The sequence below is a fragment of the Hipposideros armiger genome, unplaced genomic scaffold (genome assembly GCF_001890085.2).
Source record: "Hipposideros armiger isolate ML-2016 unplaced genomic scaffold, ASM189008v1 scaffold_390, whole genome shotgun sequence".
NCBI lineage: Eukaryota > Metazoa > Chordata > Mammalia > Chiroptera > Hipposideridae > Hipposideros > Hipposideros armiger.
The window spans coordinates 165,499-192,261 of NW_017731740.1; the positions used below are offsets into that span (position 1 = coordinate 165,499).

Sequence of the window (26,763 nt, forward strand, 5' to 3'; positions counted from 1 at the left end):
TGGGAGGGCAGTGGATGGGGGGAGGGGGGTTGTTACTTTGTGAGGGTGAAAAGGGTAACTATTGCATTGTTCTGTACACCTGAAACTAACAATAAATTAAAAAAAAAAAAAAACCTTGACAAAGGGGAGAGAGGCAGCAGGGGAAGAGGGTAGAGGATGAGCACAAACCAGTGGTTATTCAGAGAGCGATGGGGGGATTGGGACAAATTAAGGTAGAAGTGATGGGAAGGGCCAAGTCCAGGCCATATAACAGATTTTGGTCATCCTTAGAATGACAGGAAGCCATCCAAAGGAGTTAAGGCAAGTGTGTCATGACCAAACCCAACTTTTATCCCTCTGGGTATAATGTGGGGACTGGACTGGAGGGGGACAAGGGCTCTATGATCAGTTCGGTAGCTCTTTCAATAGTCCAGGCAAGAATTCCCACTGCTGCCCAGAATGCAGAAAACTAGGACTGGCCTCCCAGCCTGACGATGAGAAAAAGCCTGACAAACTACAAGATCATAACTTTCCTTGAACTCATAAGAGAGCTGAGTTTGAAAGACAAACTGGAAACTGAATTCCAAGGAGGGTCAGGCCCTCTAAGGAGAGGTGGGATGTGTATAGACTGGCTCACATGTGCAAAACACAGGGGGGGGACTCTCTCAGCACACCTGCCTCGTCTCCTTGTGTCTGGGGTTGGTCATGGGTGGCAGTTTCTGTCCCCACGCCCCCAGAAATAGAAGTTTTGTTATAGATTTGGGGCCAAGACCATTTCCCACTCTTTACCCAAAGGTAGAGGGTTAAGGCTTCCATCTCCTGCAGCTGTGTATCTTTGCCTGCAAGGGGCTGGTGTCCCTCCTCCAGCAGCTTGGGGCTTTGCTTAGTAGGAGAGAAGGGCCTGGGCAGGGGCCAAGGTTTAGCACCCATTTTATGGCCACAGCCAATTTCCTACGGCTCACTTGCCCCACCCAGGGCCCTCTTTCTGGCCTCCTGCCTTGTTCCTAGTCTTTCTTATGAACCCCCCTAGTGGAGGCCCATGGAAAAAGACCTGTGAGTCAGTGTAGACTGCATCTAAAAACTTCCCCACCCACCACCCACCTCCACCTACCCTTGGTCTCCAGCACTTTAACGTTTTAGCTGATTTCTTCTTCCTTGAATGTCCAGCAGTCCCCCTGTCCCCCCCCCGTATTCAAAACAGCTAAGAGCTACAGAAATGAGAAGACAGAATAGACTGAGAATGTGGAAGGAACAGGAGTGAATAGGAAAGAGGAATCTATAGAGCAGGGTTTGGGGAGAATTTTTGGAATTGGCAGAGGAAGCCAATGGTTGTGGGTAGCTATTGTGACCCAGTTCACTGGGGAGAGGGTGCGAATGTTAAGGTTTTCCATATTGTATGGGTGCGCTATCCCTGTGAGTGATTTATTATTTATTTTGGTGTTGGGAAGGTTTCTTTGGAGAGCTGTTGAGAGTTTAGCTAAGATATGCCTGTGGGGACCTTGACCTGACACTGACCCTCCAGGCATGCTGTGGACTTCCTCTAGGACCCATGAGTAATTTCTCTATTTCAATTTCTCTGGTGGTTATGTTGTTGAATGTGGCCCACCATCAACACCCTGGGGCTCCACTTAACAAATGTTAATGAAGCCACAAGAGCCTTTGGTAGTGAATTTTTGTTGTGTTTTGCTTTTAGAAATTGCTGTGGTTAGGCTGGCTGAGTAGCACGTTGGTTAAGAGTTGGCTTGGGACGCCAGCTCTGAGCAGTAGGGCTCAGGTTCAGATCCCACATGAGGGCCAGTGACACTGCACCCTCTACAGCTATGATGATGAACAATAGCTCGACCTGGATCTGGGCTGCTGTGAGTCGCCGGTGACGGCGTAGGCTACAGTGGGGCTGGCTGGCAGCTGGCAGCTGGCGAGCACTGTCATGAGCTGCCATGAGCTGCCATGAGCAGCCGTCCAATGGCCGGGAGTGATTGGCGAAGCCGGGAAGAGCGCAATGGTAATACCAACATGGGCCAGTGAAGCCACGTCCTCCACAACAAAACAGAAGAACAAAAAGACAGCAACTTGTCTGTTCCCCTTCCCCGACTCCCCAGCGCTGTTCCCCTCCCCCAATTCCCCAATAAAATCTTAAAAAAAGAAAAGAAAAGAAAAAGACATTGCTGTGGTTAGTTCTGTTGCTAACCTGACCTCATTTAGTGCTCACCACAACACCTGGAGGGGGTTGCCCTGATCCCTTCCTCTGACAGGTGAGCCTCAAACTGTTTGAGAAACTTGCTCTGAATCTCGCAGGACGTGAGCGGCGCAGGCAGAGGGTTTTGATCCTGGTTAGTGGAGTCTAAGACAGCATGTTTAACCACTGTGCAGGGCTTACTTATTAAAAACCAGCTTTTGCATATATACTTCACCCAATGTCTGCAGTAATTTGAATTACCTTTCCACTGGGGAGGGGAGTATGTCAGACTGGTGTTGCTTTCATTCTGACTCTGTGCTAAGCCAGCAACATGGACAGCTTATCCCTGTGAGAAGCACGCTTGGGCGAAGGTGGTTGGGACAGAAATGGCCAGAGGTAAATAGACTTGGGGCATCCAGGAGGCGGCTGGCGGACTTAGTGACAGATTGGAGGCGGGCAGTGAATGGCGTGATGAGCGGGATTATCTGTGTTCTCAAGGTGCTTCATGTTGGCTCCACATTTTGTAGCTATGTGTGTAAACTTCTAGTCACAAGCACTTCCCATGGTGGCCGTACGCCCAGTTCTAGGCTTTGTGGAGGAAATGAAGGAAACATAGGCCAAAGGAATGTACAAGGAGGAGACAAGCCCAGGCCCATTAGTAGAAATGCATGTCAGAATCTCATGGTGAGTAAGGGTCAAAGTCTGGCCCCACAATAACTGTCATGGGGAAGTTAGACTGGGAAGAGCCTTTGGTAGGTTTAGATTATGGGGAAGGCTTTACAGAATGTTAGGACTTCAGTCCTACCAGCAGAATCAAGCATCAATACACCCATTTCATGAGACAAAGGAATAGTCAGGTGCCATGGAGCTAAATGAGTTCTGGCACAAAATTCACACACACAAAAAGCCATCTTCTCCTTCCTCCCCTGGTTTACTTCCACACAACTGGAAGAGGAGGCATCTGCTTTGAAGAAAATGAGAATACCTTGGCATTAATTTATTCAACAAATATTTGTTATGTGATAAAACATGTATGTTGAATCACACACATATATTATGTCTATTTTTTAAAAGACAAATATGCTCTATCATCTTTTATTGATACAATTTCTGTGCCCAGCTCCATTCTAAGCCAGTAAAAATATCACAGGTGTCCCCAAAGGAAATGAAATCAAACTCTTCGAGTGTTGTCTTCTTGTATAAATATGCAGCCTCAGAGAACTGCCAATCTACATTTTTCTATAGATAGCTATTTAAAAAAAAATAACATCTCAGTTACTCACATGTACTTTTTAAAAAGTTCTCCATCTGCTCTCATTTTGGAAATAGTTTGTTTGAAAAGTTCCTTGTTGTCAGTTAAATTCTTGGGAGTGCCTCCGATATCCGTAAGGAACACGCTGGCTTGCTCGTCTGACATTTGTTGATATTCGGCAAGTCGAGAGTTCTTTTCCTTGAAACATTGACAACATAGTCTGACATTTCATATAATGTACTTGTTCATAAACAGAAAACTCCCTACGGGAAAAGTCATGAAAGCAAGGTGCAGAAGTGGACTTCTTTATCTACAGGTTTCAAGGGAGACCTGTTTCTTTTTAAGAACAGGGAGAAGGAAGTTCCTGTACACCAGGAATCCCAGTGTCATAATGCCACCAAAATGGCAATCAGGGCCTTCCTCCAGAAGCGGGAAGGGAGAGCAAAGGGTAAGTGCGTGTTCAACGGGAACGGCATCCTCTGCTTTCAAAGCCAGGGTGGTTCTGAAACATGGACGTCATTGATCCCTGTGGAGATTTCAAGGACACTTTCCTGGCTCTGATCCAGTTATTTGGCTGAAAGTTGATTAAGTTCCCAGCTGACCCAGAACGAAGAAGCACTAGGGTCAATACTAGCTAGGAGGAAGGAAAGAAAAAAAGATGAAAAAAAAACAAAAGATAAAAGAAAAAAAAGTAAAAAACAAAACAAAACTATATATATATATATATATATATATATATATATATATATATATATATAGAGAGAGAGAGAGAGAGAGAGAGAGAGAGAGAGAGAGAGAGAGAGAGAGAGCGCTAGGGGATGCCAGGGACATTGCAGGCACTGACCAGGAAACACTTAAGGTGCATTTCAGAGAAAACGGGAGATGATGATATTGAAAGAGATTTGAGGGTCTTTTCATTAGCCAATAGTATTCCCACCATCATCCCCAGGCTGTATCAAACTTCACCAGATAGGAAAATAATGGCATGATTTTCCCCGTCCCCATTTCCCTCCTCTCTATCACCCAGCCTAAGGAAAATGAAATTACTTACATAAGGAGCAAAACTACTTGACAGAAATAAATGTATCGGTTCTAGTTTGTGTTCTTTTTTCAGTTGTACTGCAGTCAGAAAAGCAGTATAGGACCCCATACTAAATTTGGGAAAGAAAAACATAATAACTGTTCAACAAACTCATGATAATCCATTAGAAGTTAAATAAGAACAAAGAAGGATCATAAACACAGCAATAATCATGAAACAAGCAAAGAAAAACATGTTAGTTGAATAATAAATGTACTAATAAAAGATTTACTTCCAACTATTTATATCAGGATAAAAAGTGTTTTAAGACATCCTCGATAATTCAGTCTAAGATTTAGTACTTATTTCCACAATGTCTTGAAATCCACTTAAATTTCTTTTTCTCCCTTTAGGTATATAATCACTATGTCTTTTATAGTGTACATCAGCAGTTCTCAAACCATAGGCATAGTCTGGGGTTTCCCAGGAATTCCTCAGACCTTTTCAGGCAGTCTATGAGGTTAAAGCTATTTTTATGATAATCCTACACTATTTCCTGCCTTTTCTACTCTCACCCTCTCATGAGTGCATAGCTGAGTTTTCCAGTGGCTGCATGACATGAGATATTGCAATAGTTTAAGTGCAGAAGCAGAAATGAAAATCTAGTTGTCTTCTGTGAAGCCAGACATTAAACAGATTTGTGAAAGTATAAAACAATGCCACTCTTCTCACTACTTTTTTTTGGGGGGGGGGGAAACATAGCCTTTTACATAAATATATCAACACTTAATGGTCTTATTAATGTTATTTTAAAGTAAGTTAAATATCTTTAGGATTTCTTAGTTTTAATTTCTAATATGGTAAATGGCGACATTATATCACACATAAACAAAAGCTCTTCAAGGTCCTCAATGCTTTTTAAAAGTATTAAAGCAGTGCTGGGACCAAAAAGTTTGTGAGTTGTTGTAGACATTAAATCAGCGGTTCTCAACCTGTGGGTCGCGACCCCTTTGGGGGTCGAACGACCCTTTCACAGGGGTCGCCTAAGACCATCGGAAAACAAAAAGATATTTACATTACGATTCATAACAGTAGCAAAATTGCAGTTATAGAGTAGCAACAAAAATAATTTTATGATTGGGTGTCACCACAACATGATGAACTGTATTAAGGGATCGCGGCATTAGGAAGGTTGAGAACCACTGCATTAAAAAGATGTATTTTGTATACAATACTGCTACAGATCTTTTGGGTAACTATCTTAGGGGACAAAAGAGGAACTCAGTCCCATGTTCATTGCTAATTGGGTGTAATTTACAGGCAATTTGGGAATATATATCAAGAGCTGTAACAATGTGCATATCAATTCACCTAAATTCTAGAAATTTATCCTAAGAAACTTATGAGATACATACTAAACTTTCTACAAAAATGTTCACTGAAGTGGTTTTATAACAAAAAGATAGAAGTAACTCTTATGTCCATAGGAGGAGATTGATAAAACAAGTCATGAAGCGATGTATTCTTAGAGCAGTAAAAAGCCTCCACGGCAATAACCAGTGAAGAAAGGTCAGGAAAAGATGTGAAACGGGACCTCACCATGTAAAAATACTACGGAACTACACTATTATCTAGGATGACGCATACTTTTTATTTTTTGCCTGACCATATCTGTAACTATTATACAATATAGTAGCCAAAATTTAGTGAGTCCTTGCCATACACCAAATAATTTATTATCATTATGCATTTCATTCCCACAAGTAGGAGCTATTCATATTCCAGCTTTACAGAGGAGAAAACTAATTCAGACACCTAAGGAATTTTGCCTAAGATTGAGCTGAGTAAGAGGCAGTCAAAACTCCAGGGTTCACAATCTAACCTTAAAATTATACAACCTAGCTTAAGAATTATATACTATTTATATAATTTTTTAATTTTAAAAATAAGTGGGATGTAAGTTACTGCTAGAGTCTTGATTTTAAAAAAGTCTTGATTATTTTTTATTTTGCCTAAAAGGAAAAACGGTATAATTACTATACAAAGTAGCCAATTTTAAGAGTTGTGTCTGGTCATAATTACTCAACATCCATAATTACTCCAGGTTCCAAAGTGAAGATACCAAAAAGAGCCCAAGATTTGCACACTCCTTAAAGAAAGATTTCAATCCATTACACCACCTGGCATTTACATCTTTATGGTCCCTATTGCAGTGTCTTTCAGTCTGTTTTTGTTGTTCGAGAACAGCTATAGCTATTTAATCCATCACCCACCCCTTCAAGCAGTGATGAGTAACCAATATGAAAGGTATGCATCTCACACAATGCAAAGAAAAATATTAACCATTGACTTGTGATGGAAGAAACTCCCTCAAATGTCTTTTAAAACAGACTTTAAATACCTGTGGCCAAAAAATGCAAACGGTTTATCCTGGATGACTGGTAGCAGAGCACAAACAATTTCATCAACTACCTGGTCGGGGTCACTTGCTATAGGTTCTTCCAAGCGGCTTTCCCTTCCCGCCAGCCTTATGGAGTACACTGGGGATTGAGGGACACGAATTAATAGGTGCAGACTGAGTGAGACACGTGGATATTATATTAACATGACCTGGAGCTTACATTAAAATGACGTGAATAATTTCAAAGACATGAATAATCATGGTCAACTCCAGTAATATAAAATAATTAGAATTTGCTGATTAAAAAAAGCAATGGCATAAAATACAGCAGACTAAATATCTGAAAAATACCCTCCAACTGCAAAATACCGAGACATGTTAGATGAAGCACGTGTAATGAGGTGCATGGCTTAGCTCACAATAAAAGGGAACACCTAGAATAAAAACTTTAAAAAAAAAAAGAAACTGAGAATTCAGGTGGTGAGCCTATGCTAACGGAGTGGCTACTCTGATGCCCATTGCCTCATGTAGCAGGAAAATAAAACATCAGGTTTCAAGGGTGACCTAGTGGTCCAGGAGACAAGGCACTGGAATGCCTTAAGGTGGAGAGTTTCAATGGAGTCCTCTGCATAAAACCAGGAACCTCTAAGCTCGACATTCTCAGTGAAAAGTAGACTAGGGAAAAAAGAAAATCTTCCTAACAGCAAAGGGAGACAAGAACATTCTGTTTACCTAGGCTATGAATGGGGGAATAATATATATTTTAGCCAAAGCCTTGCATTTATGTAATTTTAAAGTCTACATTTATATCATCTTGGTAATCTTGGGGAAAATGAATCTGAAAAAAAGAACACTGGTACTGGAGTTTGTTTTTCAGGTTCCACCTATAAGTGACATCATACAATATTTGTCTTTCTCTGTCTTATTTCACTTAGCATAATGCCATCATGGTGCACCCATGTTGTCTCAAATGGCAGGATTTTATTCTTTTTTATGGCTGAATATTTATATATATATATGTATATATATATATATATATACATATATATATATGTGTATATATAATCTCACATTTCCTTAATTCATTTATTTGTTGATAGACACTTAGGTTGTTTCCATCCCTTTGCTATTTGTAAGTAATGCCGTAATGAATATGGGGGTGCAACTATCTCTTCAAGATAGTGATTTCATTTCTTTTGGATATATACCCAGAAGTGGGCTTTGCTGAATCATGTATGGTAGTTCTATTTTTAATTTTTTGAGGAACCTCCATACTGTTTTCCACAGTAGCTGTACCAATTTACATTCCCACCAACAGTGCACAAAGGTTCCTTTTTTTCCATATCTTTACCAACACTTTTTATCTCTTGTTTTCTTGATAATTGCCATTCTAACTGGTGATACCTCATTGTGATTTGATTTGCAATTCTCTGATGTTTACGAATGCTGAGCATCTTTTCATGTTCCTGTTGGTCATCTTTATGTCTTCTTTGGAAAATGTCTATTCAGGTCCTTTGCCTATTTTTTCATTGGATTATTCTTTTTGTATTTAATTGTATGACTTTCTTATACATTATGAATATTAACCCCTTATCAGATGTGTGGTTTGCAAATATTTTTCCCCATTCAATAGGTTGCCTTTTCATTTTGTTGACGGTTTCATTAGATGTGCAGAAGCTTTTTTTGTTTGATGTAGTCCCACTTGTTTATTTTGGTTTTGTTGTTTATACTTTTTAGGTGTCATTTAAAAAAAAGTCATTAAGACCAATGTCAAAGAGCTTTTTCTCTATGTTTTCTTCTAGAAGTTGTATGATTTCAGTTCTTACATTTAAGTTTTTAATCCATTTTGACTTAGTTTTTATGATAAGATAAAGTGTTAAGATAGGGGTCCAGTTTCATTTTTTACATATGGATGCTCAATTTTCTCAGCACCATTTATTGAAGAGACTGTCTTTTCTCCATTGAATATTCTTGTCTCCCTTGTCAGATATTTGTTGACCAGACATACTTGGGTTTATTTCTCGGCTCTCAATTCTATTCCATTGGTTTATGTGTCTGTTTTTATGCCTCTGTCACACTGTTTTTATTATTATAAATAAGTCCTGGGGATGTAATGTACAGCATGGTGACTATAGTTAACAATACGGTATTGTATATTTGAAAGGTGCTAAGAGAGTAGATCTTAAAAGTTACCACAGGAAAAAATTGTAGCTATTTGAGTGTGAAGTGATAGATGTTAACTACACTTTTTGAGCACTTTGAAATATATATATATATATATATATATATATATATAATCATTATATTATTCACCCTAAACTTATACAGTGTTTAATGTCAATTATATCTTTGTAAAACTGGGAGAAATTAAATCAGAATAATTTCATGCCCAAATTTGCAAAAAACTTTGGCAATAACAGTGTTTTCAAGGATATAGAGCAATAAGAATTCTTATATGCTGCTTTGGCAGTGTAAATAATTCCAATTCCTTTGAAGAACAATTTGGTAATATTTCATATAGTTGAAGACATTTATACCCTACCACCCAGAAATTCCACTCCTTCTTGTAGACTTTACACACGTATGCAAGAAGACATACATAAGACTGCTCATAGAAGCATTATTAATAAGAGCAAACCAATATAAATGACTTTAATGACTATAAAGAAAAGGGTACATACATAAATTGTGTTATGGTCACACAATGGAATACTATACAATAGTTAAAAATCAATGAAGTGGAGATACACATATCCACGTAACGAATCTCAAAAAAATAAATTTAGGAGAAAACAGCAAGTTTTACAGGAATGTTTACAATATGATACATTTATATAATGTTAGAAATACATGAAATATGCTATATCTAATTTGGATCAGTATTTGAGGAGGCCAAAAAGGGAGAGTGCATACAATTGGGAAGGGAGTACATGGAGAATTAAATATTATTTAGTTGTAATGTTTTATTCTTTAGGTGGAGCAGTGGGCATGGTTAGGTGTGAGGTATTATTCTTTATACATTTTTATATATGAACTATTTAAAAATGAGTATAAAGGAGCAGCTTTTAATTGTCTCTATTGAACCACCAGCTGTTGATGAAAACTTTGAAAGTACTTCCAATAATTTCTAAAGATTTATTTCTGCATTAATAACAGGGCTCTCTTCTTCCAATGAATGGGTAGTTTCTTCTTTTTTTTTTTTTTTGTTTGAGACCTGGTATCTGAGTAGAAAGGAAGGGGCTTGGAAAGTATGAGGGAACGTAGAGGTGTAGTGTTGGAAAGACAGCATTTGCAGGAGAGAGAGGAGCACCTTGGAAAGGGGAAATGTCTCTTAGAGGTCTGAAGGCAAAATATAGAAGGAGCTGAAGATAAGAGACGTGGTAATATCAAAGAGTCAGACGAATACACAGTATCCCCAGCCATACAAACAAGGTGCCATTTATTTTTTTAAAACTGCACTTCACCATAGCAATAGAAGAAAACACGCTCGAGCCAAGGAACAGAGTAATAACTCTGTTTTTTTTCCTGGTCGGGAAAATCCAACACATTTTGTAAACAGAGATAAACGTAACACTCAGAATACATAAAGTATAAATCAAACTTTTTCAGTTAATGAAAATATATTTTTAAAACTCACAAAGCAGAAAAAAACTTAATACAATACTCCAACATGGATTAAATTTAATCAAACAAGAAATTAGAGAAATAAAAGAATACTAACTCACAAATTTAAAATTCTGAATAGAAATAGACAAACAATTGGAAAAAGAACTGATAGAATACTGGAAAGAAATTGAATCAAAAGACAATTATTTTGGGCCGGCCGAGTGGCGCGATGGTTAAGAACTGGCTTGGGACGCCAGAGGGCCCCGGTTCGGATCCCACATATGAGGGCCAGTGACACTGCCCTCTGCAGCTAAGATGCTGAACAACAGCTCAACCTGGAGCTGGGCTGCCTTAAGGCGACGGCGTGGGCTGCAGCCCCTGTGGCAGTGGGTTGCCATGGGCTACCGTGTGTGGCCAGCAGCCAGCGTGAGTGGCCAGCAGCCAGCGTGAGTGGCCAGCAGCCGCAGTGAGCGGCCGTCCAGAAGCCGGCGACTGATGTGCCTCGCCCAGGAAGAGCGCAATGATGGTGCCAACTTGGGCCAGTGAAGCAACGTCCTCCACAACTAGACTGAAGAACAAAACAACAGCAACTTGTCTGTTCCCCTTCCCCCAATTCCCCAGCACTGTTCCCATCCCCCCAATTCCCCAATAAAAATCTTTCTAAAAAAAAGACAATTATTTTGAAAATGACTGTAACAAAGTTGCCTGTGAGACAACAGATGCAAAGTATTTCAATGGATATACGGAACAGGAATAAAAGAGCTAAGAAAAAAAAAAAAGAAAGAAAGAGGGAAAAGACCCCAAAATAAAGTAATAATCATAAGGGCAGAAAAAGCTTCAACATAGGAATAAATGGAGGCTCTCAAGAAAGCCAAGCAAAATAAAACACTCAAAAACACTACTATTTGAAATTATTATCCATACAAATTTGCCTGGAATAAAATATGAAACTATGTATTGAAAGAACCTATCATATACTTGGGAAAATTGACCCATACTAGTCACCTTAAAATATTAACTAATAAGAGGAAAATTCATACACCACTATCAGTTCAAGTGCAGTGAAATGGACAGTAAAAGTAAACATCATCAATAAAGTAGGTGTTATGGGTATATATTGAACTATGTCCTCTGAAATAGATAATGCACTTTTGTTTTTAGCACTCATAGAACATTCATGAAAATTGATATATTATGAGGATATGAAAATCATTAGAGTTTTACAGAGTAAAAATAAAACAAGCACCAATCTCTGAAAACAAAGCAATACAACTAAAAATCATAAATATAAGCAATACATTTTTAAAGCCCCTATAACTATTTTTTTAATTCTCTAAGTCTTGGGTCAAAAGAAAAATAGAAAATGAAGTTATTGAAATTTTAAAAGTGATTTTAAACATTTACTCTATGTCAGAATCCATGAGATACAATTAAAGCAGTGATCATAGGAAAACTCATAGCCTTACATGGTTAGGCCAAAAATGAAAAAAAAAAACACCAAAAACATAAATGAATTCAATATCTCAACTCACAAATATAGCAAAAGGACAAATTAAATGGAAAAAGTAGAATGGAGGAAATAATAAATATAAAAAATAAATTAATGTGTTAGAAAGCAGGAAAATAGTAGAACTAATAAATAAAAATTGCAAGTGTTTTAAAAAATCATTATAAAACTTTAAGAGAAAAAGGAGAAAGTACAAATACACAAAATAAGAGGAAATAACTGGAACTTGATGAAATTTTTGAAAATCAAAGGAGACTATTTGTCAATATTCTATGTAATTTGGAAATTTACATGAAATTTGTGTCTTTTTTAAAAATACAGCTTACCAAAATTGATCCCAATAAAAATAGAAAATTTAAACAGATAATTTTCATAGAAGAAATAGAGGGAGTTCCCGAAGGATCCCATGCAAAAAAAGCACTAGTTTTCTAGGAAAATTCTTCTAAACTTTCATAGGACATAATATCAAATGCCACCTAAACTCTCTGGAACATAGAAAAAGAAGGAAAGTGTTCAAATTCTTTTTATGAAATAGCTACAACAATCATACCTAAATATAAAACATTGAAAGAAAAAAAAACCCAAGGAATTACAGCCCAACCTTTGTTGTGAATGAAGATGGATGTAGGGGCTGGCATAAAAAATAATGCCAAGAAAAGGAAGCCCCAAAAATGTTTGTGTATAACTGTGCACACTAGTGGATAAACTGTACTAAGGCCAGTCTTTGCCCTGCAAAGAACAATAATGGTTCCCGTTTACAAAGTGGGTTACATTATCCAAAATACTTTCAAGCAGCTCTGCTTAGTGCTAGGACCTGGAGAAAATCCTTCTTTCCTTACCTCTTTAGAGTGGAAGTATAGAAAATAATGTTTCCATTTCCAAGAAAAGCAAGCATGTAACCAGAAAAAAAAAATCCCACAAATATAAAAATGCATTAAATACAAGACAAAATGTCCCTACTTCCTCAATCTTATTTCATCACCTCAAAGGAAACCACTGTAAACAGTTTTGTGTATTCTGCCATGTTTTTGTATGCCTTCCGTATGTTTATATACTCTTCTATCATATTAATCTGTTTTTGTGAGTATATATCTTTTTAAGGTTTTACACAAATGGTATAGTATAACACTGTTCTACAACTTGCATTTTTCCTCACATCATTATGTGACATAAACTGTTTTCCATATCTACACATATAGACTTTACTCACTCTTTTTTACAGTGGCATCATATCCAATTGCAGCTATGTTCCATAATTTAACTAATTTTCAACACAAATCAGTACAGTTGATGCACCACATTAACAGAATAAAGGATAAAAATCATATGATCATCTCCATAGGTGCATAAAATGTATGTAACATCTTTTTGTGAGACTCTCAAAAAATAGGTGTACATAGAAGGAGTGTACCTCAACATAATAAAGGTCATGTATGACGAGCCCACAGCTAACATCAGACTCAGTGCTGAAAAGCTGAAAACTTTTCCTCTAAGATCAGGAATAAGAACAGGATGCCCATTCTGGGCACTTCTATTCAACATAGTAATGGAAGTTCTAGCCAGAGCAATTAGGCAGGAAAAAAACATATATAAAAGACATTCAAATCAGAAAGGAAGAAGTAAAATTGTCTGTTTGCTGATGACATAATTTTAAATGGAGAAAACCCAAAAGACTCCACCAAAAAACTGTTAGAATAAACAAATTCAGGAAAGTTGCAGGTTGCAAAATCAACATACAAAAATCAGTTGTATTTCTGTACACTGACAGCATACATCGACAAAAGAAACGAAGAAAACTATTCCATTTGCAATAGCATAAAAAATGCTTAGGAATAAGTTTAACTGAGAATGTCATTTGAAGATAGACTATGAAATGTTAAAGATGTATATTGTAAATTCTACAGCAACCACTAAAACAATAAAAGAAAAACATGGCTAATAAGGCAATAGAGGAGGCATATAGAAAAAATTTTAAACATGCATTCACTCAAAAGAAAACAAAAAAATAGAACAAATTACAGATGGGACAAACTGAAAACAATTGGAAAATAGTAGGTTCAATCAATTCAACCATATCAATAATTACATTAAAACAAGTACAGGGTTAGAATGCCGTTCCTTAAAAAGTCCTCTAGCTCTCATAATAACACAAAATGAAAACAGGATTTCTTACTTTAGAAATATAAAAATCACCATATTGAAGAGCAATCTTGAATGCCTATTACTATTAATTACCTACCAATAAGGAAAATCTTTACTGTGCTTCAGATTCTTATATGTGCATATTATTTGACCTTATAAATTGCTTAGAAGGTAGTGAAGATGAACATACCTTCCACGAAATCTTGCATACTTTGACCCCATTTGGCAAAGTGAAAGGAGCCACCTCCTGCCCAGGGAAAGCAAATCAGCTTGAAAATTGCACCAGGGTTTGGGTATGAGCAGTTCAGAACTTTTTCATTCCTAGGAAAAAAATTCAAATATATTTAACATTACATATATCAATTAATTGTTCAAACTGAATTAGGTGTGGGGTTTTTTGGTTTTTTAAAAATATTTTATTGAGGAATTTGGGGAGGGGAACAGCGTTGGGTAATTAGGAAGGGGAACAGACAAGTTGCTATCCTTTTTGTTCTTCAGTTTAGTTGTGGAGGACGTCACTTCACTGGCCCATGTTGGTATTATCTTTGTGCTCTTCCCGAGTGAGGCAGTCACTCACCGGCCATGGGATGGCTGCTCATGGTGGCTCACGGCAGCTCATGAAAGCTCAGGCCAGCTGCTGACCAGCCACACTGCAGCCTACGCCTTCGCCAGCGACTCACAGCAGCCCAGCTCCAGGTCGAGCTGTTGTTCATCATCTTAGCTGTAGAGGGCGCGGCGTCACTGGCCCTCATGTGGGATCTGAACTGGGGCCCTGCTGCTCACAGTTGGCGTCCCAACCCAACTCCTAACCAATGCACCGCTCGGCCGGCCCTAGGTGTGTTTTAATGGAAATCTTAATTATGAGGAGAATGGGAGATGTGATCATAAGATATGGTGAATGTTTAAATAAAAATTATTACAGTAAAAGACACATTTCCTTTAATCCCCCTCAAAATACTCCCTTTTGCTTTGAACACACTTATTGCATCATTCTTGCCATTTTCTGAAGCAGTTCTGGAAGTCCTCTTTCATGTGTGTCTTTACCGCACCCTCCATCACGATAGCACTGTGTTACACATTGCTTCTGAAATGGCAATTTCTGTCAAATAAAAATGCTACCGGCCAAGAGAGGCCCCCCCTCAAAGAATTATAAGTTTTCTTTCCTATAGAAATATTAAGTATAGAAATGCTAAGTCTCCTCCCTCGTTTCTTAGTTTCTTAACCCTTGGCTTTGATTACTTTTCTAACCAGTTTGTAAATCCTAAACTAAAGATTGCTTCTAGCCTGAATCCTAAAGGTCTATCCCCCTGCTTCTTGATTGCTTTGTAAATCAGTTTCTGAATCCTAAACAATAGAAGTCTCCTGCTTCACGTAACTATTTGAAAGTCTGTGACTTCCTAATGTCCCCCAGGCCAGTACGCTAAATGCCAAACCCATTCAGGGCCCAGACAACTGATACTACCTGAATGGCAACAAGCTTCATGAAAGCTAACAGATTTATTAATTAAAATCTATTTTTCCTCATTCAGGGACTTTGGGGATACAAAGGATACCCCAACAAGATTGCTGGTCACAACCAAAGAAGCCAACACGGTCTTCCAGGTGGAGCTCAAGACTCCTTCCTTCCACCTGAGATCAGGTAGGGTGAGAGTTCTGTGACTCCCCCAATAGGCAGGGACAGCTCTATGCCCCTGCCCAGCAGGAAGCAGATACAGAAGAAGAGACCTCCTGTCTTTCAGCTTCCCATAGAGATTTCATGGGGATCACGTCTCTCAAGGGGAAGGCTAGGTGGGCAGATAGAGGCAGACATTGGGTCTCTGTATTCCTGCACGTCCCACAGAATGTGACCGCCAAGTGACCTCCCCTCTCCACCCAAAACTTCTTTTCATTGTAACTATCTACCCCTAAAACAAATGGGTACAACTAGATCAGATCAGTCACTCGCATCTGCGCAGTACATCCTGTTAATCACAGGTGCCAGTCAAGCGGTACCACGCGCTTAGGGGAACAGCCCATTCTAGAGAAGGGATAAAAACCCCAAATCTTGGAAAGTTCGAGCCTTTTTCCCTTTTTCCCTCTTTGGACGCCCTGCTGCTCTCTTGACTGCTTATTCCTTTTTGAGCCCTTTGAGCCTGGCCCTTCTGCGTGGCCTGCTCCAAACTCTTTGGAATGTAATTTCTCTTCTAATAACGGGCCCTTGAGCCATTCTCTACTGCTCGGGCCTACTTCTACTCTTTGAAATGTATTATCTTTTCAAATAAACTACTTTTCAGCGCTTTACTCTGGCATCTCGTTCAATTCCTTGTTCGAGTTGCCAAGGACCTGGATTTCGCGCCAAAAAGGGCCCACTTTCCGACAACAAAAACATTACAGTGTGTTCTCATCCACATTATTCACTGGATCTGGCACTGAGACTTCTGGTTCTTCCCCAAAGTCAAAACGACCATGAAAGGTAAATGTTTTGAATCAATTCAGGACATTGAGGCAGCCATGACAATGCAGCTAAAGACGCTCATGAAAGAGGAATTCAGTACTGCTTCAGAAAGTGGCAAGAACGATGGGATAAGTGTGTTTGAAGCAAGGAGGAGTATTTTGAGGGGAATTAATAGCATTATGTCTTTTACTGTAATAATTTTTTTTATTTAAACATTCACCGTAATTTTTTATCGCACCTCGTATGTTCAACTACAAAGCGATCTCCAATTTTTCCAATAAGAAAAGTCAAAAGAAAAGGAGTGGGGGTAATGGGTTTTGGGGTTTTTTTTGACAATTTAAATATGTAAACTTTAGGAATGTAGGTGAAATAGTCACATATCTTTATACAGCATTTAGTAAGTACATTTCATATTCACCTTTAAAATGATAAAAATGATTTAGAAACTGCCTTTTACACAATTTAGAAATTGCCTTTTACACAATTTGGAGAATAGTTTTATCTAAACAGTTTATGGGCAGCTTTGATCTCAGTGTCTTCATGATCACTAGAGCTACTTTTCAAGTCTTCATGATTTTCACTTCCTCCTGCGTGTTAGAAGAATACAACTTTTTGCATCTGTCTATAATTTTGTCACTGGAACTGTTACCCCAAGATCCAAGCATCTATTCACCTAGTAGTAGGATAATTTGTTTTAAAAATTCATCCTATATGTATATATTTGTGCTCTCCATGATTTAAACACTTCCTTTAAAGTTTTCAAATTGATCATTAAATGTTTACAAAGATCTAGAACCTTCCCAAATGTGAGGCCATCAACCCTAGTGTAATAATGGAATCTGTTTTGCCTCCTTTTGTTTTTTTTAAGTACCAATTGTGTGAGTTGATCTCTATAAGCATTCAAAACCTACACTGGCTGACATCTTTTCAGGCAACATGTTTTCTCTAAAGAAGACTTGGTTTTTCATGATAAAATAATTGAGGGAACATATAATATGAGATGCTTTACACAAACTTAAGCACAAGTTTAAACTTCTTTGAGGAGGAATGACAATTTTCAAAGAAAAACTCCTTGCCTTATATTTGGGCAAATAAGTTAATAATTGCTGATTTAAAAATATAAACAAAAAGGACTAATTTCAGTTTTTTCTTTTGAAGAAGAACATTCATACTTGAAGCTATATTCCTACTAACCAACCCCATCTTTGACAAACTTATTTGATCAGCCCTAAATGAGAATCCCATAGGTTCTACCACTTTCTTGAAAAGTGTTAGAATCATTTTTCAAGGAGTATAAAGCTTTCAGTAGAGGCTACCACAGTTTGACAAAAACTACATAGCAAATGGGTGACATTTCTGACCTCTTTTTTGTTTTTGGGTTTGTTTGTTGTTGTTTTTTTGCTATTAAAGAGTCTAGAATAATCACTTGAATTCAACATTTCTTTAAAACAATTCATGTTTTTCAAGTAAGAAGCCCTACTTCAATCTATTTAAATTATTTGCATTCTCAGTAACAAAAATGTGTTGGGACAAGGGTGGGTACAGGTTTTGCAGTACCTGAAGCCCATGATATCATTTGAGGAAGGAGGGGAGTTCTTTAAGGAAACAAATACAAAGTTATGAATACAAAATTAGGTGTAAAATCTTGAATCATTAATTTCAAGGTAAAACCATCTTCCTTTGGGTTGGGAATGGGGTAGGAGCTGCTTTTCACTTATTTACAATGGTGTCAGTCTCAATGGGTCCTCAGAACCCATACTGATGGGACGTCTACAATGCACAGTGAAGTAATGGCCAAGATCTCACGTGACAGTAAAGCCTGGGAAGATAATGCCCATTGCTGCTGAGCCTGGACAGTTAGTAGAACGCTCTCACTCTTAGGTTCTTCCCCTTTTTTCTCCCCCATCCATCCATCCTCTTCCTTTCACCGACAGAAAGAATCAAAGACCAGAGCCGGCCGAGTGGCGCATTGGTTAGGAGTTGGCTTGGGACGCCAGCTCTGAGCAGCAGGGCCCCGGTTTGGATCCCACATATGAGGGCCAGTGACACTACCTTCTACAGCTAAGATGGTGAACAACAGCTCAACTTGGAGCTGGGCTGCTGTGAGTCACCGGTGATGGCGTATGCTGCAGTGGGGCTGGCCGGCAGTGGGCGTGAGCTTTTGTGAGCTGCTGAGAGCCACAGTGAGTGGTCATCTTTACTAAGGCAGACTTTCAGGACCATTGGGCTTCGGGGGAAGAACCAAGCTGCACACTGAGTGACGTACCTGGCCATTCCAGCGTGGTCTCTTCTCTCCATGGTGTGAGGAGGTGTTGCAAAATTGTTGGTTTCAGCAACCTGTTGGCCAATGCGTCTTTGGGAGTAAAACCTCTAATTAGATGCCTTGTACACAAAAAAGAGTGATGCATTTCTTTCTGAATCTGTTGAGTGTATTTACTGCTCCAACCCTAGTTTTAAAAAAGAAGTGGGCTAGAAGCAATGTAACTGATGTAAACTAAACATAAGGAGTCTCCTGCCTCAGTTCATTCTCGATTATCAGTAAAGGCTTCCATTAAGTGAACTTCCAGCAGAAAGAAAAGATATAACATTTCTAAACACTAGCAATTAATCTACCCTGTAGGCAAATCAAGCAGAAAGCACTTAACACCTACTAGAAAATTTGGATCCGAGGGGATGTTTGTTTTAAAAATATGAATGTCTTGGTTTTCTAAATACAGAGTGCACCAAAAAAAAGTATACACATTTTAAGAAAGGAAAAAACTGTATTAAAATTGTAATACAGTGAATGACACTAGCATTCACTTGATTTACGCCATCTTTTGAGTGAATGCCATACTATACATTGCTACGGTAATTCAGTTAAACTTCAAAAAGTAATACATCAATAACATCACTTAAAATGTATACTTTTTTTGGCATCTCTGGTATTTATAAAGATATTTTCTTTTAAATCTCAAGGAAGAGTTAGGAAGTCTAGGAAATACTTCACTACTGTGCCAAATTTTCAATCTTGTAAACTGCAACTATTCCAAAAAGAGAAGGAAAAAATAATTAGTAAAAGATCTGTCATTTGTCAAGTCTTTTACCCCTTTATCCCCCAGGAGCTCCTTGAATCCCAAAAAGTAATCATGGGACTCTCAGAACTATTCCTGGGAGCTCAGATTGATCCCCCAACCTACCACAGTTCTTAAGGTGCAATGCAGGACAGCAAAAAGAGGAATTGCTTAAATAGAGGAAGAACATTCAGAGAAGGCGGGGAATCTGCTAGTAATCATGGCCTAGAGCCATCATAAACCTGCAGAACAGCACCTGGATGACTCAGGAGAATTTGACTGACTTTTTGTGGAAGCACTTCCTTCTTAGGTAATGATATAAAATACATAAAAAGATGGCTATTTCTATCAAGGAAAATAAGCAGTCAATGGTGATATATACATTTTCAGTGTTTACCACTGAGAGCTGTTACTGAGCACCACAAAGCTTCAATAAAATTAGTTAGCCTAATTTTATTGAAAATTATTGCTCATCCCTCTCTTGGGTATATACCAAAAAAATCTGAAAACATTTATCTATAAAAATATATGTGCTCCGATGTTCATTGCAGCATTATTCATAAAGAAGATGTGGTATATATACACAGTGGAATACTAGTCTGCCATAAGAAAAGATGAAATAGTGCCATTTGCGACAACATGGATGGATCTTGAGATTATTATGCTAAGCGAAATAAGCCAGACAGAAAAAGTCAAGAACCATATAACTTCACTAATATGTGGGATATAAAACTGAAAGCAACAAAGGAACAAGACAAACAAAGACACAAAAACTCATAGACACAGGCAATAGTTTAGTGATCACCAGAGGGTAAGGAGGGAGGCAGTGGTAGAAGAGGGTAAAGGGGGTCAAATATATGGTGATGGAAGGAGAACTGACTCTGGGTGGTGAACACACAATATGATATATAGATGATGTATTATAGAAATGTATACTTGAAACCTATGTAATTTTACTAACCATTGTCACTCCAATAAATTTTAATTAAAAAAAGTTATTTATATATATATATATATATATATATATATATATATATATATATATAAAATGTTGCTCTTTCCAATTGCAATTGGTAAAGCAAGCCCTTCTTCCAGATGTCAATTTATTTTAGACTTGGCACATCTTATGATTAATTATACTTGGGGGGCTAAACTTCTGCCCAGTGTTCAAATTTATTTAAGAGACACTTTCTGAAGGCCCGTAATCAAGGTCCTGGGTCGTTTCTCAACAATGGAGTTATCTTCAGGTGAAAATATATTGACCCTGCCCTCAAGGGAAACCCACTAGAAACATCTATTTGATTGGAGTCCCAGAAGAGAGAAGAGAGGGAATCAGGGGAGGCAGTATTCAGGAGGCAATGGCTTAGACTTTTCCAGAACTGATGCATGACACCAGTCATAAACTGAAAGATGCCCAGCCAATTCCTGCAGAATAGATTCAGAAGAAAGAGATTTACAAGATGTGATCAAACAATACAGTGAATGTTTAAATTTAAAAAAATGTATTATAGTAAAAGACACTTGATTCTCCTCAAAATATTTCCCCTCATTTCGAACACACTTATCCCATCATTCTTGCCACTTTGTGAAGCAGTTCTGGGAAGTCCTCTTTCATGAAGGTCTTTAGTTGCACTGTCATGGCTGCCTTGATGTCCTGAATCAGTTCAAAGCATTTGCCTTTCGTGGTCATTTTGACTTTGGGGAAGAGCCAGAAGTCGCATGGTGCCAGATCCAGTGAATAAGGTGGATGAGGACACACCGCAATGTTTACTTGTGTGTGTGTGTGTGTGTGTGTGTGTGTGTGTGTGTGTGTGTTTCTAATTAAAGTTTATTGGGGTGACAATTGTAAGCAAAGTTACAAAGATTTCAGCTGTAAATTCTGTAATGTTTTTATTTGACAGAAATTGCCGTATACCAGAAGTGGTGTGTGACGTGGAGCCTTTCCGTTGTGATCACAAAATATGGTGAATGCTGCCGCCGAGTGCCATCCAACGGAAAGACAGGGATCTTCAATATGGGAAGCAGTGCAAAGAACCTTAGTAACAGTGTGTGACAAGTTTCAACTTGTTCGGTGCAGTCAGTCGGGTGTGAGCTGCGGTTGAGAGAAGGTGTGTTTTAAAGTGTGCTGTAAATCATCCTCCATCATGACAATGCTCTGTGTCACACATTGCTTCTGGTAAGGCAATTTCTGTCAAATAAAAACATTACGGTGTGTCCTTATCCACCTTATTCACCTGATCTGGCACCATGTGATTTCTGGTTTTTCCCCCAAAGTCAAAATGATTGAGGACATCGAGGCAGCCATGACAGTGCAACTAAAGACACTCAAGAAGAGGACTTCCAGAACTGCTTCAGAAAGTGGCAAGAGCAATGGGATAAGTGTGTTTGATGCAAGGGGGAGTATTTTGACGAGGATTAATGGAAATGTGCTTTTTACTGTAATACATTTTTTTAATTTAAACATTCACCATATTATTTGATCACACCTTGTACATATAAGTGCATTATAATAAAACTGCAAAACATGAAAAGAAATAAAGACAAAAAACATGAAAAAGCATTTTGGTGAGGAAGCGGGGATGTAATATTATCTCAGAAGGAACAGCAATTAGACAGACAAAAATGTAAAAAGCTAGAAGTGAATACAATGATATCTTCAAGTGCTAAAAGGAAAACTACTAAATTAGAATCCTCAAAACAACTTTTAAAGAATGGGGGGGAAAAAAGACATTTTCAAATAAGTAAAAATGAAGTTCATTACTGGGAAATATTCTGTAAGTGAAATTTTGAAGGAAATACTTTGGGCAGAAATGTAAATGATCCCAGGTAGAAGATTTGAGATGCAAGAAGGAATAAAAAACGAAGGCAGTGGTAAATATGTGAGCAAGTGTAAATGGACACTGATTGTATAAAATAGTGATTGTAATGTGTCATGAGCCTTAAAATACTTATGGAATTAAAATACCGGGCAAAAATAATGGACACGTCAGGAGTGAGTAAAGGAAGATCCTTATGTTATCTTTGAAGTTTTATTAAATGTAAGCTTTCGTAAATATGAATGTTTTAACTTGTAAGGCCAATCCTTGAAAGAACAAACACATCTTAAGTCATCTAAACTGGAAGAGAGAAATTTTTAGTTAATCAAAAAGCAAAGGGAGAAAAGTAAATAAAAACAGATGTCGAACAGGTAAAAACAAATAGAAAACACAAGGCAAGATGGCAGATTTAAACCCCAAATATCAGTGACTGTATTTATATTACCTATTAACAAACAAAATTCTCTAGTTACAAAGTAAAATTGTCAGAATGGATTAAAAAATAATGCAACTATATGCTGTGTCTGTGAGATGTACCTAAGAAGGTATTACTCTTATGATTTTAAAATAATTTCAAATGTAAAACACTTACTTTTCAGGCTCTGGGGTGAGCACAGAGGATGCAATCTGAAAGATAAGTAGCTACCCAACAGACTATGGAGATGAAGGAGGCGGGTGATCTGAGAGCAAAGCAGAAAGAACAGTCTGTGTCACTGCCCAGAGGAGAAGTAGAGCAGTCAACGAAGAGATAATAAGGATTTATATATGACCAGAAGGCAGAGCATGAGCAAGCAGACAGCAAGAGAAAAAAGCAAGGAAGTAAACAGGGGACAGATCGTGAACAGCCTTGTAAGCCAGAGATTTGAACTTGATCTTAAGAACGATGAAATAGATGTTAAGATTGGGGACTTGATGTTAAGAATGATCTGAACCCATTGAAAGGTACAATGGCCAGAATTGCCTTTCAGAATGATGGCTGTAGCTATTAATACAAGGTTGAGTGAGACAGCAGTTTAGGTTGAAGGCTATTGTAATTATCTAAGGCAGAAAGGATGGTGACCCGACCACATCATGATATGAGCAAACACTTATCGAATACTTTATGCTTTTATTTTTGACAGTGGGGTAGGCATTCTTCACAATAATGATGGTGTTATTATTATCATCATTATCTGCATTTTGAAGATGAAAAATCCTAGGCACAGAGAGGATAAGTGACTGACTAAAAGACATGTGTTGGTAGGGAGCAGACCCAAGCAGTCTGGCTCCAGAAGCTTGGGCAGATGGACTCATGATAGTGAAATAATTACTGAAAAAGGGAACACAGGAGGAATGAGTTTGAGGGAAAGGGGATGTGTTTCGTTTGGGATGTGTTAACTGTGAGGTCCCTGTGAGGCCTTACAGGGGAGATTTCCAGAAAGTATTTGGCCAGAGGGATCTGGTCTGAGAAGAGTATCTGGGAGCATTTAGGGCATTCTGTATCCTGGGGACATTGGAGCTAATGCACGGAATGAGAAGGCCTGGAGAGAACAGAGAGCAGCGTTCTGAACTGGGGGTGGGTCAGAGATTCCACCAAAAATCAATGTGTGCTGCAGACCCTTCTAGAAGTGCCTGTGTCTATTTGTTCTGTGCCCAGTGCCATTGGGTGGGGGTGTGGGGGTAGAGGTTTTGAACTCTGTCTCCCAAACCCACCTGTGGATTCACTGAGAGTGAGTGGATTTCAGGTTAAGAGTGACAGGAAAACAGGCTAGGACAGAGCCTTGAGAATCACTATTATTGAAACTGCAGGCAGAGAAAGAAGTTACTAAGGAGGCTTGGGTGGGGAGGCCAGGAAAGTAGAAGAAAAAGTGGACAGGTGGGCCCCTTTGAGGCAGTGTGCACTCCACTCATTGGACAGCAAGCGCAAACACAGTTATGGTAGGAGGGCATTGGATGAATGTCTCAAAAGTCAACTAAAAATGCAAGTTTATAGGGAGATTTTTTTAAACTCCAGCTTTTCTATGTGCTCCTAGTCTTTAAGACACTGATGATTTTGGAAAGAGCCCAGAGTGGTAATGCTACGGACAGCTGGAATGATCAATAAATGCTCTCAGCGCTGACACTTCATCACTCACTACGCATGACTTGTAACCCATCCTGTACTTTCTCCTGAAATCTCTCCAGCACCATTCAAGTTGTCGAAAATCCCCGTATGCCTACAGTGGTCCTGAGAGCTGGGCCTGATCTGTCCTGGCCTGTGTTGATTTGCCACGGCAGTACAAGTGACAACAACCTGAACTCTTACTCTTGACAAGAGCTGCTGCCAAACACACAGAGTAAAGAACAGTGTTTACAAAGATGAGGCCAATTAATATCCCCCAAATGTAGAGAATTCAGGCCACAGAGCTTTCAGGCATGTAGGATTTCCCATCCCATCCTTTTGCCCCACTCAGATACTCCACTGCATGTGGACAGCTCAGGACACACGGGTTGTATGTTGCTTACATTTTGCCTGTGTATACACCCTGCCCTATTACATCGACAGCTAGTAACATAGTCCTCTTGCTATTAATAACTCTTAAGGATTTCACATCCCAGGAAATAGCTGTAGCCCTAATGAAACATAAAGACAGTGATGCGACTTAAATGTACAGGTAGCAGCATCTGGACCAGGATCTCCTGAAAGGTTCATCTACAGTTGTGTCTTAGCAGGCTTCTCATTATAGGCAGACACCACAGTGCGGAAAGGGCGTGGGCTGACTTCTAGTATCTCAGCCACTATGAAGCCTTGGGCAAGCCACACACTCACAGGGTTGGTGTGAGATCTGATGAGAACGTGAAGAATGAAAGGAGACGGTGTTGGGTTGCAAGGCCTCTGGGACTTGAGTTCTAACACCTCTGTGCCTGTACTTGCCTTCTTCCCCACAGGGTCAGTTCTACCTCCACACTTCCTCCTGGGGTCCCAACGCAGCACCACAAAGAGAAAGTACCAGATGCCTTTGACTGGCAAGAAAAACTGGAGCACGGGAAAGGGTGGTGTTTGCACCATTCTCAGGACTTGGAATGCCACCACTCTAACAGGCCACACTTTCTCTGGTCTGTGGTTTTCTTTTCTCTAATTTTGCTTCTCTGGGTTTCTAGAAGGCCTCTCCCCCCAACTAGATTCCTTCCTAGCACCTACTCAACTTCTACTTCTAGGAAATTCAGTGCATGACCCCAGATTTTTAACAATCAGTGCTTCCCTTTGGAAAACTGACCCTACAGTCTGAGATACATTGTGATTTCAGTCAAGGCCACAGTGGCGCCCAGCGTGGGTTCCCAAGATGATAACTCATGCGTTCATCGTGGAGCACAACTGCACGACCAAACCTCTGCACGCCCTGCGATGGGTGAGTCTTCTCTTGCCACCATTAGACCCCAGCACAGCCCTCCACCCCCGCCATTCCCCATCACTGCATTTCTTTTTAGAGTTCCTTGGTGTCCTTTCTTGCCCATCAACATCTAAAAATGTTGAACTTCAAAAGAGATGGAATCCGTGCTTTCCATCTAGGGTCCTATAAAAATGTCAACACATCTCTACTAGCAGTTTCACATACTAAGGATTATTGGGAGAGGCAGACTTCCTTGAGTTATGAAAGGTCTGTATCCTCCTTATGGCCATGGGTGTCTGTCTGCCTCTGACTGACTTAACTAAGAGGTTGGGGCCATTCAGGTGCTCAGCAAACAGCCAGCTGGCTCCCATCTCCAGGAACATTTCCTGAAGTTCTACCTTACCAGTCTCTCTCTCTCTCTCTCTCTCTCTCTCTCTCTCTCTCTCTCCTTTATCTCCATCTCTTCCTCCTCCTCCTCCTCTTCCCTCTTCCTCTGAACCCCTTTGTTACTATACATATGCTAATAATGATAAAGAAAGGAGTCAGCCATGCTTATATGCTTAGATTTGAAGTCATAAAAGGATTTGACCTGCACACTGTACAGTCACCCGCTATCTTGATTAAATATGCCCAGAAATCCACACCTATGAACTTTAAAAACCAGGGAACCACAGATTTCTAGCAATATTCCTGCTACATATATGATATCCACAATCAGTAAAAATGTTAAATGAGTTGTAATACTTCCTTGATGGGTATCAGAATGAAGGAAGCTGGTTTTCACAAGAGAGAGAAATGTAGAGCCAGGTTTAGTTTCCACTTCTCTGATTTGAAAAACATATTGATTTTAATGTCTTCTGAGAGCCACTTCAGAAATCACTGCCTATGTCAGAAATGGCAATAATGAGAAACCTAATGCATCTAGCATTTTGAACAGCAAGTCACAGAATTCTCTGTGGAATAGTTTTCATTATGTATGGTTTATTTGTGCCTGGTCAAGAAGCATCACGTTGAGACACTCGCAAA

General features: G+C 39.0%; 1 protein-coding gene across 1 annotated transcript in view; it reads right to left on the bottom strand.

The window, feature by feature from the left end:
* The window catches only part of OLAH (oleoyl-ACP hydrolase), a 20,430-nt gene extending 1,614 nt beyond the window's left edge, over nucleotides 1-18,816 (bottom strand). The window contains exons 1-5 of the mRNA XM_019663413.1: nucleotides 18,785-18,816; nucleotides 14,275-14,405; nucleotides 6,830-6,968; nucleotides 4,459-4,558; nucleotides 3,439-3,605 (exon numbers count right to left, since the gene is read on the bottom strand). Of these exons, the coding sequence (XP_019518958.1) occupies nucleotides 3,439-3,605; nucleotides 4,459-4,558; nucleotides 6,830-6,968; nucleotides 14,275-14,405; nucleotides 18,785-18,816 (569 nt within the window). The remainder of the gene's footprint in view (nucleotides 1-3,438; nucleotides 3,606-4,458; nucleotides 4,559-6,829; nucleotides 6,969-14,274; nucleotides 14,406-18,784) is intronic.
* Between the last annotated feature and the right edge of the window lie 7,947 nt (nucleotides 18,817-26,763).